Source organism: Dermacentor silvarum, chromosome 8, assembly GCF_013339745.2.
Source record: "Dermacentor silvarum isolate Dsil-2018 chromosome 8, BIME_Dsil_1.4, whole genome shotgun sequence".
In the NCBI taxonomy this organism is placed as follows: Eukaryota; Metazoa; Arthropoda; class Arachnida; order Ixodida; family Ixodidae; genus Dermacentor; species Dermacentor silvarum.
The window spans coordinates 176,496,830-176,512,550 of NC_051161.1; the positions used below are offsets into that span (position 1 = coordinate 176,496,830).

Consider the following 15,721-nt stretch of genomic DNA (forward strand, 5'->3'; position numbering starts at 1 on the left):
TGGTCGTCGACACGCTGACGCGGATTGCCTATCTAGGATGCCACAACGTACGACGGACTGTGAAGCCGACAACTTTGACCACCTTATCGCTTCGCTGTCGCCTGACTTTCCCGGTGCCTTGACATTCGCCGCAGAGCAGCGCAAAGACCCAAGCTTGAACGCTTTTTTCTCTGCCACGCAAGGGCCTATATCCGAAGGCCGATTTTGCGTCCGAGATGGTCTTCTTTACAAGAGGAACTTATCAACGACGAGTGCCCGTTTTCTACTTGTGGTTCCGCAGTCTCTTCAAACATATGTTCTGCGCGTTACGCACGATGACCCGACCTCTGGTCACTTAGGGACCGCGCGAACACTTAGTCGCACAAAGGAACAATTCTACTGGCCTCAAATGCGCAAAACAATTGACACCTATGTGGCCAGTTGTACGCAGTGTCAGAGCCACAAGCGACCTACCTCAGCTCCAGTCGGTCACCTACAGCCAGTAAAGCCCCCCAGTTCCCCTGTTGAAAAAGTCGGCATAGACCTGATTGGGCCGTTTCCGCGTTCTTCGAAAGGAAACCGGTAGATAATTGTGTGTGCCGACTACCTGACGCGGTATTGTGAAACCGCAGCCCTTTCCTCCGCCACTGCTGCGCAGGTTTCTGATTTTTTGCTTCATTCAATCATACTCCGACACGGGCCACCTCGCGTGATAATAAGTGACCATGGTCGCCAATTTATTGCCGATGTTGTGGAGGAATTGCTGCGTTCGTGTGCCTCTAAGTTCCGACACTCAACAGCTTATCATCCACAAACTAATGGCCTCACCGAGCACACAAACCGAACGTTTATCAACATGTTATCAATGTATGTTGCTTCGGACCACAAGAACTGGGATGAAGTATTACCGCTCATGACGTACGCTTTAACTCTGCGAAACATGAAACGACCGGTTTCAGCCCTTTCTTCCTTCTTTACGCGCACCAACCTCGTCATACGCTGGACACTATCTTACCTTTTGTGATCCATGACGATTTGTCCATCGCAGAAACATTGTGTCGTGCAGAAGAGGCTCGTCGACTTGCGCGCTTACGTACATTGGCCACGCAAGACCACTCTAAAACACGCTACGACAGTCAACACCAGCAAGTTACCTACGTTCCCGGTGACCTCGTGTGGCTGTGGACTCGAATACGCCGACGTGGCTTGAGCCAAAAGCTACTTGCAGACTATGCCGGGCCGTACATTATCCTCGATCGTCTAAGCGAAGTGAACTACACAATTGCACGTCTCACTTCAAATGGCCGTCGTTCATTCAAGACTGAGGTGACGCATGTTGCCTGCTTGAAGATGTTCACACGAAGGAAGCAGGAGTGACTTGCCCGGCGGGCTTCGTCTGGGAGAGGAGGAATGTTACGCCGTGTCACTGCCAGTGAGGGAAGCGGGGGAAGAGAAAGATGACGTTGCTCCTATGATTGACTCCAGCCAGCATAGCCCAAGGAGCTACAACTTTGTGCCTCAATCAGTAGACGCTCCCTTAACCCTCTCCCGAGGCCGTAACAATATTTTTTGAGATTCGTCATATATGCAGACGATACTAGTGTGTTTATTTCATCGGCATGTTATACTAGTTTAATAAATAGAGCAAACGAGTTTCTCCAGAGCATATCCACATGGTCTACAGAAAATTATCTAAAAATAAATTCAAATAAGACAAAAGCCGTAATTTTTTATGCGAAAGGCACAAAGATTCCACAAAGCCACGCCTTAGAGATGAACAAAGGGAGCATAGAAATAGTCAAGGAAATTAAAGTACATACTTCTCTAGTACGCTACACTGGTATCGACACGTAGGCTCTGTAGTACAAAAGCTTAGCCACAGGAATGGTAAACAGGAACGGATATCGTCTACCAACATCCGTAAAAATATTAGTTTACCACTCATTATTTGCATCACACATTAATTATAACACCTTGTGTGGGGCACAACAACTGAATCTAACCTCAGGAAAATACACTTACTACAGAAAAAGATCATACGTATCATAGCAAACGTGCCATACCACAATCACACTGAGCACCTCTTTAAACACTACAACATACCCACAATATATTCCCTATATAACCGCTCTCTCCTTCATATATGGCACTCAAACTTAATCTCTGAAAACAGCGTATTTAATGAAATTGCTTGTCTGGAAAAAAATACGGCTACCTATATTACCCATCATGGAGAATATTGGTCTATACCCCCTTCAAGAACCAACTATGGCTTGCAAATGACGAAAAATAAATTACCAAGACTGCTTAATTCATTTCATGACGCCGGCATTGATGTCATTAACATAACACGGTCAGAACTGTTGTCACTTATCCGAACCTTTTCCTAATTAATTAAGCATAATTTCTTTTTCACCTGTATTAACATATGTGCATTGTTACATGTTTGTAATGACATAATTTTTGCCCATCCTATTCCTTCTCCTAATCATTCCAATATAATTCTAGCACCATTTCTTTTCACCTTTAATTATGCACCGTCAAGTGTACGTAATCTTCACTTTTATTTACCTAGTGTATGTAATGTGGAGGTGTGTACTATCTGCATTGTTCCCCTATTGAAAATTCTCTTGAATTGATTAATTATTGTACTTTACTATGCATATGGTACACTGCCACCATTGGGCTAAGGGCACCTCAAGCTGCCTCACTGCAGCTTTTATCCTGCCATTGTATTTTCAGCAATGGAAACAAATAAAAGAAAGAAATATGCTAGGGTGTACCAGTAAAAATAGACTAAAAAAGGAGACTGAATATGGCAAGTTTTCGGAACCTTTACTGAGCCAACGCAGCCCAAATACAAAGAAATATTTTGAAATGTGCGATGCAATACTGACGTCTTGATGCTGCAGTTTTGGCATGAAATTCAAATGACAGAACATTGACCTTCATTTTGTCTTCTAATAATCAGCCTCTCACCATGAAAATAAAGAAAATTGAGTTTTGAAAGGTCACTTAATCAGTTCAAACTGACTTAGTGTATTTTCTCTTTATTAAGTGGCAGCTGGTGCCACCTAAGTAAATTCCAAGTGTCATTCGGTTTCTTTTTTGTGGGGTAAGTGGTCGTTTGAATGCACCGACTCAAAAACTGCAGGAGCGCTAAGAGGTACCTCTGAGTTACTGGTGGCTGCCGAACCACTGTGGGGTAGCGAGGCTGGGCTGTCGGGGCTGAAGGCCTCCCCGGGAGCCGACGAGGCAACGTGCTGGAGCTGCGGCCGCGACAGTGGCTGACTGCCCGTCAGGTACTGCTTCACCTGGCGACGCTTGCTCTGTTCCACATGGTAGCGGGTTGGGTTCTCCAACCGCGACTGCACCTGCATTCATGGGCATCTCCTGGTAAACACAATGTTGGTGGCTAAACATTTGTAGTGTTATCTCCCAAGACATAATATTTGAGGACATGACGTCAGACAGGTTGATGCAAAGCAACGAAAAAGGCAAGCAAGGCGCCACAAGATTCGGTCGGTTTGATTTGCATTGAAACGAGGCCAGACATCCGGTCAAACTCGAAGGAAGCTTAAGCATTTCCTGAAAAATAACTTGAAAGTTACCCATCATTAGAGGTAATAACACTGCTTATTTACTGGAAACTTGACATTTCACTTTATGCAATGTAACATCACAGTGCTTTTCATACAGTTGGATATTTTAGGGCAGAAAAAGGCTACGTGGTGATTTTTTCATTCATTTACCGGTGTAATGTAATGTAATGGGCAAGGAATCGGCTAGTGTCGGCAAGTAGTTTCAACAAGGTTTCCACTTGGGCTTTTTCATTTGGAACGTGTAGAACTGCACGTGAAACACAGACAAAAGAAGGTTCCTTCTTTTGTCTGTGTTTTATGCGCGGTGCTACACGTTCATAATAGCTTCAACAATCTTCAATGCTGCCAGGAGTTTCTGTGGCTAGTTCAATGTGGCACCTGTCCTTCATAGTCAGACACCTTTCACCATCAGCCACCACGACTGGACTGCCCATCATATGTCGGATCACTTTTGTCTCATGCCTGCAAGTTACCGTAACACCCCGAGTCATTTGGGCAAAAAAATTGATTATGCAAGAACCACTGCCCACCTCTAGAGACCGTAAGCCTCTCAATTTTCAAAAAAATGTCCTCCTGAATGTTGGCAAGTTTAACGAGCGACTGGCATTCACAAATGAAGCTTCAGTGCTGGAGTTGGAACGTTGAGAGGAGTTGGAGAACGAAACCCTCAGCATTCTTTTTGATTCGGAAAACGATCTTTCCTTTGATGGTTGAGAGGAGGATGACAAGTAAATAAAGGTTTTCTTGGACACCAAACAAAAACGTTTTCTTCCAGTTCTTCCCTGACAGTCATTCGTGGTTTGTCACGGTTGGTTTAGGTCAAGCAGTGTGTCATCCCCGCCGCCCAGTCGGCCACCACTGTGTGTACATCACACGCATGCGCACCAGTTTTGTTTGCTTACAACTCGCTTTCTTATCTGCTTTTGGCGCTTTGCTAGCTTGCAAATCGGATGCCTTTCTCTCTCGACCTGATTGGTCCTTCTTTTCTTTTTTTTTTCCTTTCTTAATTTTCGGTTGTCGCTTGTTTTCTTGTTTTGTTTTCGTACCGCAATCTTTTGGGCACGGGCTGATTGCAGTCACGCCTTCAAATTATGCACTTTTGCAGCTGCCCTCGCATGACGCAAGCAGTGGATTTCGCGGACAGTAGCACATTGTTTTACGAGTCTTGCGAGCAAGATAACATCCCGTGATAAAAGTAGAGGCACACAAAAAATGCACACTTGCAAGACATGGTCCACCCAACATTTTCCATGAATTTCAGGTGGCTGGGGGGAAGGGGGGGGGGATATTACGGTCCCACGTATCTACCTCCCCTTCTTTTCTCAATCTCGGCCAGATCCCCATTTTAACCCACTGCTTAGCGGCTATGGTGTTGTGCTGCTAAGGACGAAGTTGTGAGATCAAACCCTGGCAGCGGTGGCCGCATTTCGATAGGGGGCATGGGGCGAAATGATAAAACGCCCGTGCATTGGGGACACATTAAAGCTCCCCAGGTGGTCAAAATTAATCCGGAGTTCCCCTAATACGGCGTGCCTCATAATCAAATTGTGGTTTTGGCACGTAAAACCCCAGAATTCAATTCAATTCAAATTACCATTTTAATCCAGGCTACAGTCTTTCACAACCTAATATTTCACATTCCATCACTCTGCACTGCTTCTCACACTGTTGATAGGTGCTAACTGGAACAATTGCCTTTAGCAACAGATTTTGAGGATGCATTAATTGCAACGTTTGCCAAGCAAGGATTCTTGCTAAATGAATTGCATCACGATTTGCTGCTCAGCTAGTGAAATTTCGTTAATTAACAGACATTCCTCTACACTTTGTCTTGCAAGTAGTGTCTGCATCTTCATAGTGTCTGCCTTTCAAGTAATATTGCTGATGTGACAACATTTCAATATGTACCATAAATGTTTACCAACCTCATACTGCTAAGATAGATGTCCCAGAATATATATGCATTCAGAAGACGGGTGAAAATTAAGGGCACACAAATACAAATTTTGCCAAATCAAATATTGAATAATTAAATGCAGATGCATTTTTTTAGACTCTAAAACGATTTTGACACATTACAATTATTCTTAGATTATGTAAAAGGACTGTTAAGCCATTAAAGCTTATGCCCAAATACTTAACATGTATTAACTCCACAAACTATTTCACAGATTCCATTGTATGGCATCCAAAATTGTTCAAATCGGGGCCATGCACCGGCCATCACATGGTGTCACGTGTTTAAGCCTTGGAGTGCGGAAAGGCTGTGCACTCACTCTATGGCAAAGTTTTTTTTGCAGCATTTCATAGTCACTGCAGTTTGATGGTCTTTGAATGCATCACCTAAGCAAGGGCATTTTTAAGGCGCATGCACCGAGTTCCTTTCGTGGGCTCAGGGTGGGCCTGCGCTTCTAATGGTGGGCCTGGGCCGAATGCAGTGCCCTAGACCAAGGTCAGAGCAAGGAAGAGCAAGCTGGGCTAGCCCAATTGTGGTGTCCAAATCCCCGTTCCAGCGATGAGTAACACCCGAAGGCTGCGTTTTTGCTGGCAGTGTGCGCCGGAAGCAATTGCACGAGCTGGAAACACATCATGTCCACCATCACCTATTTGCCCCATGGAGGAACTCACCCTGTGAACTTCTGCCAACTATTTTCAGTACCTCGTACGCTTGTCTAGGTAACAGGGCAGCGTCGCTTGCACTCGGCTGCACATTGCGCTTCCCACTTTCACTTTTTCTTTTTTGCAATAGCAACTAAATTAACACTCCAAGCAAAATTTGTGCCCTCGTCGTTGCCGTGAGGGCACTGTTTGCTGTGGTTAGGTTGTGGTTAGCTGTGGTTAGTTTGCTGTGGTTAGGTTGTGGTTAGCTGTGGTTAGTTTGCTGTGGTTAGCCGAGAACGTTGGTAGCTTAAGACGAAGCTCGGAGACTCCTGTCTGACGTGGGAAAGGTGAAATCATTTTTTCGGCAACCACTGCACCAAATTTGAAGAGGTTTGTTGCATTTAAAAGAAAAAGTTGTTGGTTGCGAATTTTTCATCGCGGTCGTCAATGTTTTATTAAAAATTTACAAATATAGCAAATAGCAGAACATGATATTATCAGGTTTACAACTCCAACTCAGCAATGAAAAATGATATCACAATTCTGTAAATGGCACCGAACAGTACGTCTAAAGCGGACAAAATTGATATATTATACATGGCTCTCAAATAGGCCACTAGTTTGCGAGTACAACTTTTGCAAAATTCTTGTAAACAATGTAATAAATTTACACAAGATGTAAATCGACATATCAAATTTGTTCACTTTATATGATCTGCGATATCTGTTCTAGGTGCAGAGCTAAGAATTTGTAAACTTCATGCTTCTATTTTTTTTTTGACTCACCAATTTTTGAAAATTCTATTTAGAAAACTCAGGTCCTAAATCGAAATTCCACTTCCAACAGTCACTAGAATTTAACTTTCTCTCTCAAATGCAACAAATTTCATTAAAACTGGCCCAGTGGTTATCTCAGAAAAGAGTTTACGCATTTATGTACATGTACACATATTTGAATAGGTGGCACCGGAGTTGGGCCCAAGCTAAAGCTTCCTCCTAATGTTCCTCTCAGACACCTAATGTTAGAGGTCGTGCAATCAGGTGTGTGCAAGTGATCAACAACGCGGCAAAGTGATAAAACCCGCAGGTGAGTGCACATCGCCTCCTTTAGACCAGCCGCAGCTGCACATGGCTGTCCACGCAGCTGAACACGTACATGGACCCAGGGGCGGATCCAGGTTTTTTCTGAGGGGGGGGTCAGCTTCTGTCAATGATGATGATGATGATGATAGTAGCCTTCCTGATTTACCGAAATGCACCGTTTCTGCTCACGATAAACCCGCGTTTTATACGGCTAGAGCAACACCTCTAGCCCGCCGTGGTGGCTCAGTCAGCTCAGGTGTTGCGCTGCTGATCACGAGATCACGGGATCGAATCCCTGCCGCGGCGGCCGCATTTCGATTCGATGGAGGCGAAATGCAAAAACGTCCGTGTGCTTGCGTTGTAGTGCACGGTAAAGAACACCAGGTTGTCAAACTTAATCCGGAGCCTTCCACTACGGCGTGCCTCATAATCAGAACTGGTTTTGGCACGTAAAACCCCAGTAAGAGGAAGAAGCCCTTTAGCGAAGCCAGGTATCGGTTTCTCCGAGTTTATAGGAAAAGGACGTTACCCAATACAGCCATGTGCTTGGCGGCTGTGCCTGATAATACAGGGTGTTCAAAACTAAGATTTATGGTTTTCTTAAAATTAGGCAATTAGGCACCCAGCAGGTGGGCACAAAGTGAGATGATAATTATCGCTGTGAGCAGCCGAATTAACTAAAGTTGAACAACTATTTTTTTTCGACTGCAGTAAGTGGGCGTGTTTGTATTGAAAACTTAGAGACAGTCGTGTTTCTACACAGTATCGGTCGGAATAATTATTCTAGCGTGTTCGTGCTCCGAGATAACCGACTCCAAATTTCAATTGTCTTACTGCGCAGAGTTATCGACTCGACGCACGAGCGGTTTATGCTTTGTGTTGCTGTGGAAGGGAAGCATTTTTAAGATTTTTTAGGGCATTCACATCTTGATGGGTGAAGTGTTGTCATGAGATTTGTGCATGACAACACCAAACTTAAAGCGGCAGTATGTATGAAATATTCGTTAGCATAGCTAAAAAGGTTTCTGCTGTTGATGGCGTAGTTGTTGCTTTTGATTTCAATAAAACTTACAATACTTGGAAATCAGCAGTCACTTTATTTGCGTAACCCAGGCAATGACCATGCCTGGTCGTCTAGTCACCATTACGTACGCGCATTACACTCCGGCTTCTCCGCTCGCGCCATTATCTCGGCATGGCAGCTGCCGCCAGCTTTACAGGCTGCGCGGTCGCGTGTTACGACAGCAGTTACGGGTTCTTCGATTTTTTTTTTTTCGCCAGCCGTGAGGCGAAGGGGGACAGTTATTATATTTGCCAATGCCTCCGCCGCGTTGTCAGACTAAACGCCGCACTCAACAGCCGCGTCACATCATGGAAGAGCTTTGCGCCAATCCTCACTCTCTTGCATGCGTAATCATGCGAACGACAATTAAAATTTGGAGTTGGATATCTCGGAGCATAGACATGCTAGAAGAATTCTTCCAAGTGAAACTGTGTAGGAACACGACTGCCTCTAACTTTTGAATACAAACATAAAACTTACTAGAGTCAATGAATAGTTAATTATTCAATTTTAGGTAATTCGGCTGCTGACAGCGATAATTATCATCTCACTTTGTGTCCCCCTGGCCACATAACTTATTTGCGCAGGTGCTCTTTACGTGCCTCCCAGTGCCTAATCTTAAGAAAACCATAAAGCTTAATTTTGAACACCCTGTATGTCTAGCCTGTATTGTTTCTTAAAATAAAATTTGGGATGATCTGTCGCAGGTTTGTTATGCATGCGTAAGCACGGGTCCGTCTTTGGAGTTCTGTTGGGACACCTTGATTTCCTTAAGAAGATTCTTTGTGTTCGGCTGACAACAAGTGTTCGGCCAAAGCAAACCTTCGTTTGCTTTGGAGCTCCGACGCGGCAACCACTACGCTGGTTGTTTACGATATGCGGATCACCTCGTATGAAGAAGAGTCACGACGCCACCTGCAAGAACGATGTGGCCTAGTAGCCGAGAGCGCGAGCCAGCGTCTTCATGTTTTGTTTCCCACGCGACGTCATCCTTTTACACAAGGCGCGCATCTGCTGCCGTTTCTCTAACCACCCGACGCCATCCTAGGCCCGCGTGCTGGCGTTGGCCGCTGACGTGATATCACGCTCCCCCACTTCGCAGCCGCTCCGCTGCTCGAGGCTTCGCCCCGCTCCGCGAGAACGGTCACTCAGGTAAACGGATCCGGCGGCTTTGAGCCTCCTATGCTTAATGTACGACAATAAAACTGCGAAGTTATAATGAAAAACGTGTAGCGTACGAACGGTACTGTGCTCGTACTGGACATTGTCAACGTGTAACTGTGATCACACAGCCCGCCGAGGTGGCCCAGTCAGCTAAGGCGTTGTGCTGCTGAGCACGAAATCGCGGGATCGAATCCCGGCCGCGGCGGCCGCATTTCGATGGAGGCGAAATGCAAAAACGCCCGTGTGCTTGCGTTGGAGTGCACGTTAAAGAACCCCAGGTGGTCAAAATTAATTCGGAGCCCTCCACTACGGCGGGCCTCATAATCAGAACTTGTTTTCGCACGTAAAACCACAGAAAGAAGAAGAACCTGGGATCACACTGAGTGCTACAGTTAAAAAAATAGTTGCCTATGCGTAGTTCTTAGTTTAGCTGTTAGTTGCAACGTTATTATTTATATATGAACACTTCAGCGAGAGATCTCTTTCATTAAACAGGTTGGTCGAGGAACCGATGACAGCCAATGAGGCAACCGATGACACCTTAATGGCCCGGGAACAGAGTTGATCAGGCGCGAAGGCGCTCGCGCGGACATCTGCGTGCTTGGCAAAAGGGACGTCCCCTCGTTCATTCGACGCCACCGATGGGACGAGTAAGGCACGGCCGGCACCAGGAGGTCCAAGGTGTTCATGAGAAAAAATAACTACGGCAACTTCGCCACACCACACCCCTACGGAATACAACTAAGCTTGTGAGCGAGCTAGCTTTACTTCTACATGGCTGATACCACTGGTACTCGCGAAAAATAATTTTGAAGAATGCTGGTGGCCATATTTTTTTTGCGACAGGGCCATCCATCATGTCAGCGAGGGGGCGATGCAGAAATTTGAGGGGGGGGTCAGGACATCCGGACATCCCCCCTGGATCCGCGCCTGCATGGACCACACGCCATATTGTCACGTTGCGGTGACGGTAGACCAGAAGTCATGAAGGCAGAGTCCTAAATCCTAAAAAAAACACTTTATTAGGCCTACTAAGTAAGAAGTGCACAACTCGGTTGGCGGCGATAGAAACAAGCGTGTTCGGCACTGGTGGTTCGTGTCAAAGAGGGCGGAGGGTTGCGCACTGCTGCGGCGTAAGTCATTACTTGGGCTTCAGTCGTCGCACATGGGGAGCCCAGCGCAACCTTTGACCCTGGCAAAGACCCGGAAGAATGGCTCGCGTGGCTACCTTCAACAGGTGGGAGGATGACATGGACAGTTCTGCTAAAACGTGCTAGAAAACCACGAGACCGCCTTGACAACCTGGGAATTACTTGAGGATGTGGAACATTCACTAACATAGTGCGCAGATGCTGCTAGCGTCAAGGATACAGTAGCCAAATGAAACCGTCAACTGCGGTCGATGAGCCCGCCGCTCTCGGCCGTGCTCAATTCAAAGCCGGCAAGGAATCTTCGAGATAAGTCCACAACAGCAACTACAACAAACTAGAACAATGTAGAAACACATGTGCGTAGCCGTGATCACTGGAGATAAATCTAGGCGCACTTCATATCACGGAAAAAAATTATAAAGCTGTGTGCCTGCGGTTTTCAGTGCGATCAAAACAAACAGTACGAAGCTTCATGGCAATATCTTGTGGGGTTTCAAGTGCTTCCAATGGTTGGGCGACGCTACTGCGTTTCTGAGAACTACATGTCCCTCGCCTCCTGCCTGGATGGGATGGCAGCGTGGGTCATAAAGCAGTGTCACTCGACTGTCATCCCGTCCACGAGGAGTGTCAACCGGCTCCCCACTGGCCAAGTTTTTGGCAGGAATTGGGCCCTTGCATGCACCGACTCTGGGTGTGCGCATGCAAGACAGCACCTGCTCAGACCACATCCACATGTCGAAAGGTGCATACGTGTTCCTCTAAGCGGGCAGTGCCCTGTTCGTCCACCGCCGGCTCGTCAAGGTACCGGCCTCCGCGCGTGCCGTCTCCATCGGCCACCAGCGACCATCCAGCCATATTTTATTTAGCAATTAGATCCCGATTCTGGCGTATTGTTGTGTCAAAACCCAGCTTAACAAATGTCCTGTTTTCTGTCTGGAGTCTCTCCTGCTGTGCAAATGGTCTCGCTATCCCCTAGCTGGAACTGGCTGGTTGCGCGCGCACATCAGCGTGTCGTATGCAGGCTCGGCACAGAGTGCACGCTGTGTGAGGCCACAATCTTAAAAGTAATCTGTGGCGTGCCTAATGTTGCAATAAACCAGTCTACGCTCAATCTTTCTCTCCTTGTGCGGTGTCCCAATTTTGCGCATTTAGCAATCAGTCATTACTTTGTGCAATACTTTTCTATCGCTATCAATGCTTTTCACAGCTTGTGCTTGCTGCCTGTTTTTTGTGTCCTCATGCAGCAGTGGGAGTTGTGTCTTTTTTTCCCCCCGCACTTAGGACAATGCTGTCACATCATTGTGGTTAATCGTGATGATTAAGCGTTACACTCCTGAGCAGGCAAAATCCTTGCGATGCACACAAACAAAGCATGCATGCACGTAGCTTCGTTCAGACCACTTCGTACTCGTGTGCTGGTGAAACATAAAGAGCATGTCATTGGTGGGCACCTGCTGACAGCTGCCCTTTTCCACAGTTCGATTTTGGTTTTCTAAATTAAATTGTATGGAATTCATTACTTTGCAGAAATTAGTAGAGTCAACTTCTAGCACATCTGAAACCACTTATATATAACTCCTCGTATGACAAGCTTCCACGTCGTGCATTAGGAACAATCATCTGCCTTGGTGACGAGGACGCTGTCTCGGCACAGTACAAGTAACGCTCTTGCTTGTAGATGCCGATGTGCCCAGTGCTGAGTCACGTGAAAGTGATCAACCGAGAATATTACTGGCATCGTGTTCGGCATGCCTCATACGGTCGATGCGCAGGCAGTTGGCTTCTATTTCATTATTTCGCGTATTTCAGTACTCGGCTTATCTCAAAATTTTTTATCATTTTTAGAGCTTCAAACTAACATTTCTTGTTTGTTGGTTTCTTACGATATCATTATTAAAAATCAGGCTCCTCAATTCCCTTTCTTCACACTGTTATCTTATATCTTATATAATGCAATCTTATACTGTACAGTCGCGATCATAAGTTTGGGGACCAAAGGTGCTCCAATTGGTGCCGCACCAAAGGGCACGCAAGCCAACGTGGCCCAAATACGAGACTTTAGAAGTCTCACACTGAAGTGCTCACGTTGGGGTTTCTGCGCAAAATTTAAAAAAAATTAATTTTAAACTTCATTTTCTCTTCTAATAATTGACCTATTGCAGTGTAATTAACGACAGCAGAGTTTTCAAAGAATACTTTATGAGTCTAAGCTGATTTATTGATTTGCTTTAGTGTCCCTTTAAACCAGGCCACGTAGCTGCGCTTGAATATATTTTAATTTTTTGCTGGTGCCGTGGTCTGAAAGATTAACTGTGTTAGTTACACAGTGTACACCGTCAGTTAACCTTTCCGACAAGGAAATCGCGTTCCCCGGCGGTATTGACATGCGTAAAGTGTGAGTTATCTCCCTTTTTTTTTTATATCCTTCATACCTGCTTTGCTATATATTTGCCTCTGTGTTTCAATAAACGCCAGTTGAAAGTTAGCACTGTCCCGTGTCTCTGTCAAGTCCCTGTCTTAAAATTTTTGAATTGCGCTAAAGGCTTTGCCATTATGAGGATATCTCTAACCATTCTTTTTTTTTTTCCATTCAGTGCAATGCACCTTTCTTGTATCAGTGCAGCATGCGTGATTCTTTTGTGCCTATTACATTTTCTTTTCAGATTGCAGGCTGTACACACTATTTTGTTGTTACTGTGCAACCTTTGTTACTTTATGCAGCTTCATAGCAACTTGATTATCGAAATTTTTACTTCACATTGTCACTCCTGCCTTGGTTGTCAAAAGGCAGCTGGCAGTATTGTAAGAATGATATAAAAACACCTTTGGAAGACTGCAGTCCAATTATAACACTTTTATATAAAGTATATCTGTACCTTACAATCTCGTATACCCCTTAATTTGTTATCTTTAGGACTGTCCGATTAGTTTTAGCCATACCTGTCTTTTCAAGACGAGGGCTAGGCCAATTTCCATCGGCTTGGGCCTTTGTTAAGTGCAGCTAGGTGTAGTCCTACCGTGCACAAGCACTAGGCACCGCTCTGTGGCTTAGCGTTTGGAATAGATGCTCGCTCGCCGTAGGTGCAAGGCACTGCAGACAAGCTCGATGGCCAAATAAAGGGGCCAGCTGGGGAGAAAAAAAATGTGTGTGCACTGTGTGCTGTCCTGGAGAAAAATCCCCCTCACACTCACTCTGCCGATCGCGCCACTGCCACAAACCAGTCTGTGACAAAAGCCACTCCAAACTCAGGTGGAGGGACGACACGACATCCCAACAAATCACTACCCTCATTCTAGATAGGTACATTCAAACCTCAATATAACGAAATTTGTCATGCTGCAAACTATTTGCATTTCCCAATCTTGGTTGCATCGAAAACCGTGCATTTATTTTTTCGCGATTTATTGAACTAACTTTGCGACACAAATTCGATTAAATGAACTTTTCGGCCATTTCAAGCATGTACTTGGAGCCTGTATGGTTAGTAAATCTAGCAAAAAAACTATAAACATGTTGGCCGAGGCAAAACTTATTTCAAGCAATCAAAAGTTGGCAAAAATACCTTCAAAGAATGCGGTAGGCAGGAAACACTGCTGCACCACCGAAACTGTCGGCATGGGGAGTGCGCATCACTTGACGTCATGGTTTCGCGAGATGGCATGGCACCACCACGTATCCCGGCGAGAGGGGACCTTCTGTGTCCCCCCTCGCCGACAAACAATCCCTGCTTGGCGGGGGAGGGATTTCCTGCTCCAGTCTGGGAACCAAGTTGCTGCTCCAGAGGGCAGCAACCACATCACAATTGCTTGGTTGGCATCTCAAATACGAAGGCGCAACTGCGATGGCCAAATTAGGCAACCATATATTTCACTGGACGTATAATTCCTGTACTATTGGGACTCTACATTTGAAGCGCACAATGAGGTAAATTTCAAGAAATGAGTGGTGTAAAGAGTAGAAGCCGCTAGTGTAGTCTGCTAACACTGATCCTCGGTTGCCTCGAGTTTGTGAGTGGGAGAATTTTTCCTGAGTCGCTTGACTCCACCGATATCCCCTGCGAAAACGTCTCTCGTGTGAATACCCCTTAAACAACTTGCAAAGGCTGGTGCAGCAGCTCGCATCACTTGCTCGGAGAAACACGAGAGCCGATGATTCCTTCTGTGCAATGTGCGCATATCGTCTCCTCCTCACACGCAGGCTACGTGCCGTGTCTTGGGGTTACGTAATCTGCAGCAGGTGCAAAGGCTGAGCCGAGACGGTTGGTGCCTTGGTACGCATTGTGTTTGGGCGCATCTAGTGTTGGCGGTCGTGTAATCTTAAGTTTCCAAGGCACGGTGCAAAGCGTTTGCTCGAATTGTGACAGCGAGTTTTTGGTCATCGAGTGAGATCGGTTCGTGTTTGCCTGAGCGTGCATGACACCCGACAAAGCTACAAACCTTACTTTGTGTCGTTTCCTTGCTATCGCCATCAATGCACAGCCTTTCTGGCGAAACTGTGATTTCGTTTTTTGCTCAGGATATATATCCTTTGTTTTTACAATTTTGTTTTTAACTTGCGGGCGCCATCTGACGACGGCTGTGGGCACTAAGGACGGTCAGCCATGACGTCTACAATTTACGGTGTCGCGCAACACACGCAAATCTCGGACGCCTTGAGTAGAGTGTATTAGATTGGGGAAGTAGGTCCAAGGCGGGCTCCGCACTGAGGCTTTTTTTATTGAAAAGTTGGTGGCGTCACCGTCGCTTTCTCCCGATTGAGCGGGCCCACGCGCCGGCCGGAGGCTTATCGCGTCGGAGACCCTACCGCAGCTGCATGGAGCTTTGACAGGCAGATACTTGGTGGCAGTAACACTGATATTATTCCCCACCAATCTATTGTAAATAAAATGGAAAAAGAGCGGCGGAAAGAATGCAAATGACGCAACGACGGTGTGTCGAGCAGATGACAGCTACTCAGCCCTTGAGCTCGCCTCAGCCAATGAGCGCTGCCGAAACAGCCGGAGCCAAGGTTTATTGGTCGGAGTTTCAGAATGAGGCGACAGAAGCGCCGCCAGAATTTCAACATTTTTTGCTTCACC

General features: G+C 46.0%; 1 protein-coding gene across 2 annotated transcripts in view; it reads right to left on the minus strand.

Annotated features, from left to right (window-relative positions):
• Positions 1 to 15,721, minus strand: part of LOC119461867 (transcription factor E3) — a 278,465-nt gene that overhangs the window by 198,109 nt on the left and 64,635 nt on the right. For both annotated transcript variants that reach the window (XR_007468462.1, XM_037723240.2), the window contains exon 3: positions 3,150 to 3,353. Coding sequence is in view for 1 of the 2 variants with exons in the window: in XM_037723240.2 (XP_037579168.1) it covers positions 3,150 to 3,353 (204 nt within the window). In the remaining variant the exon portion in view is untranslated. The remainder of the gene's footprint in view (positions 1 to 3,149; positions 3,354 to 15,721) is intronic.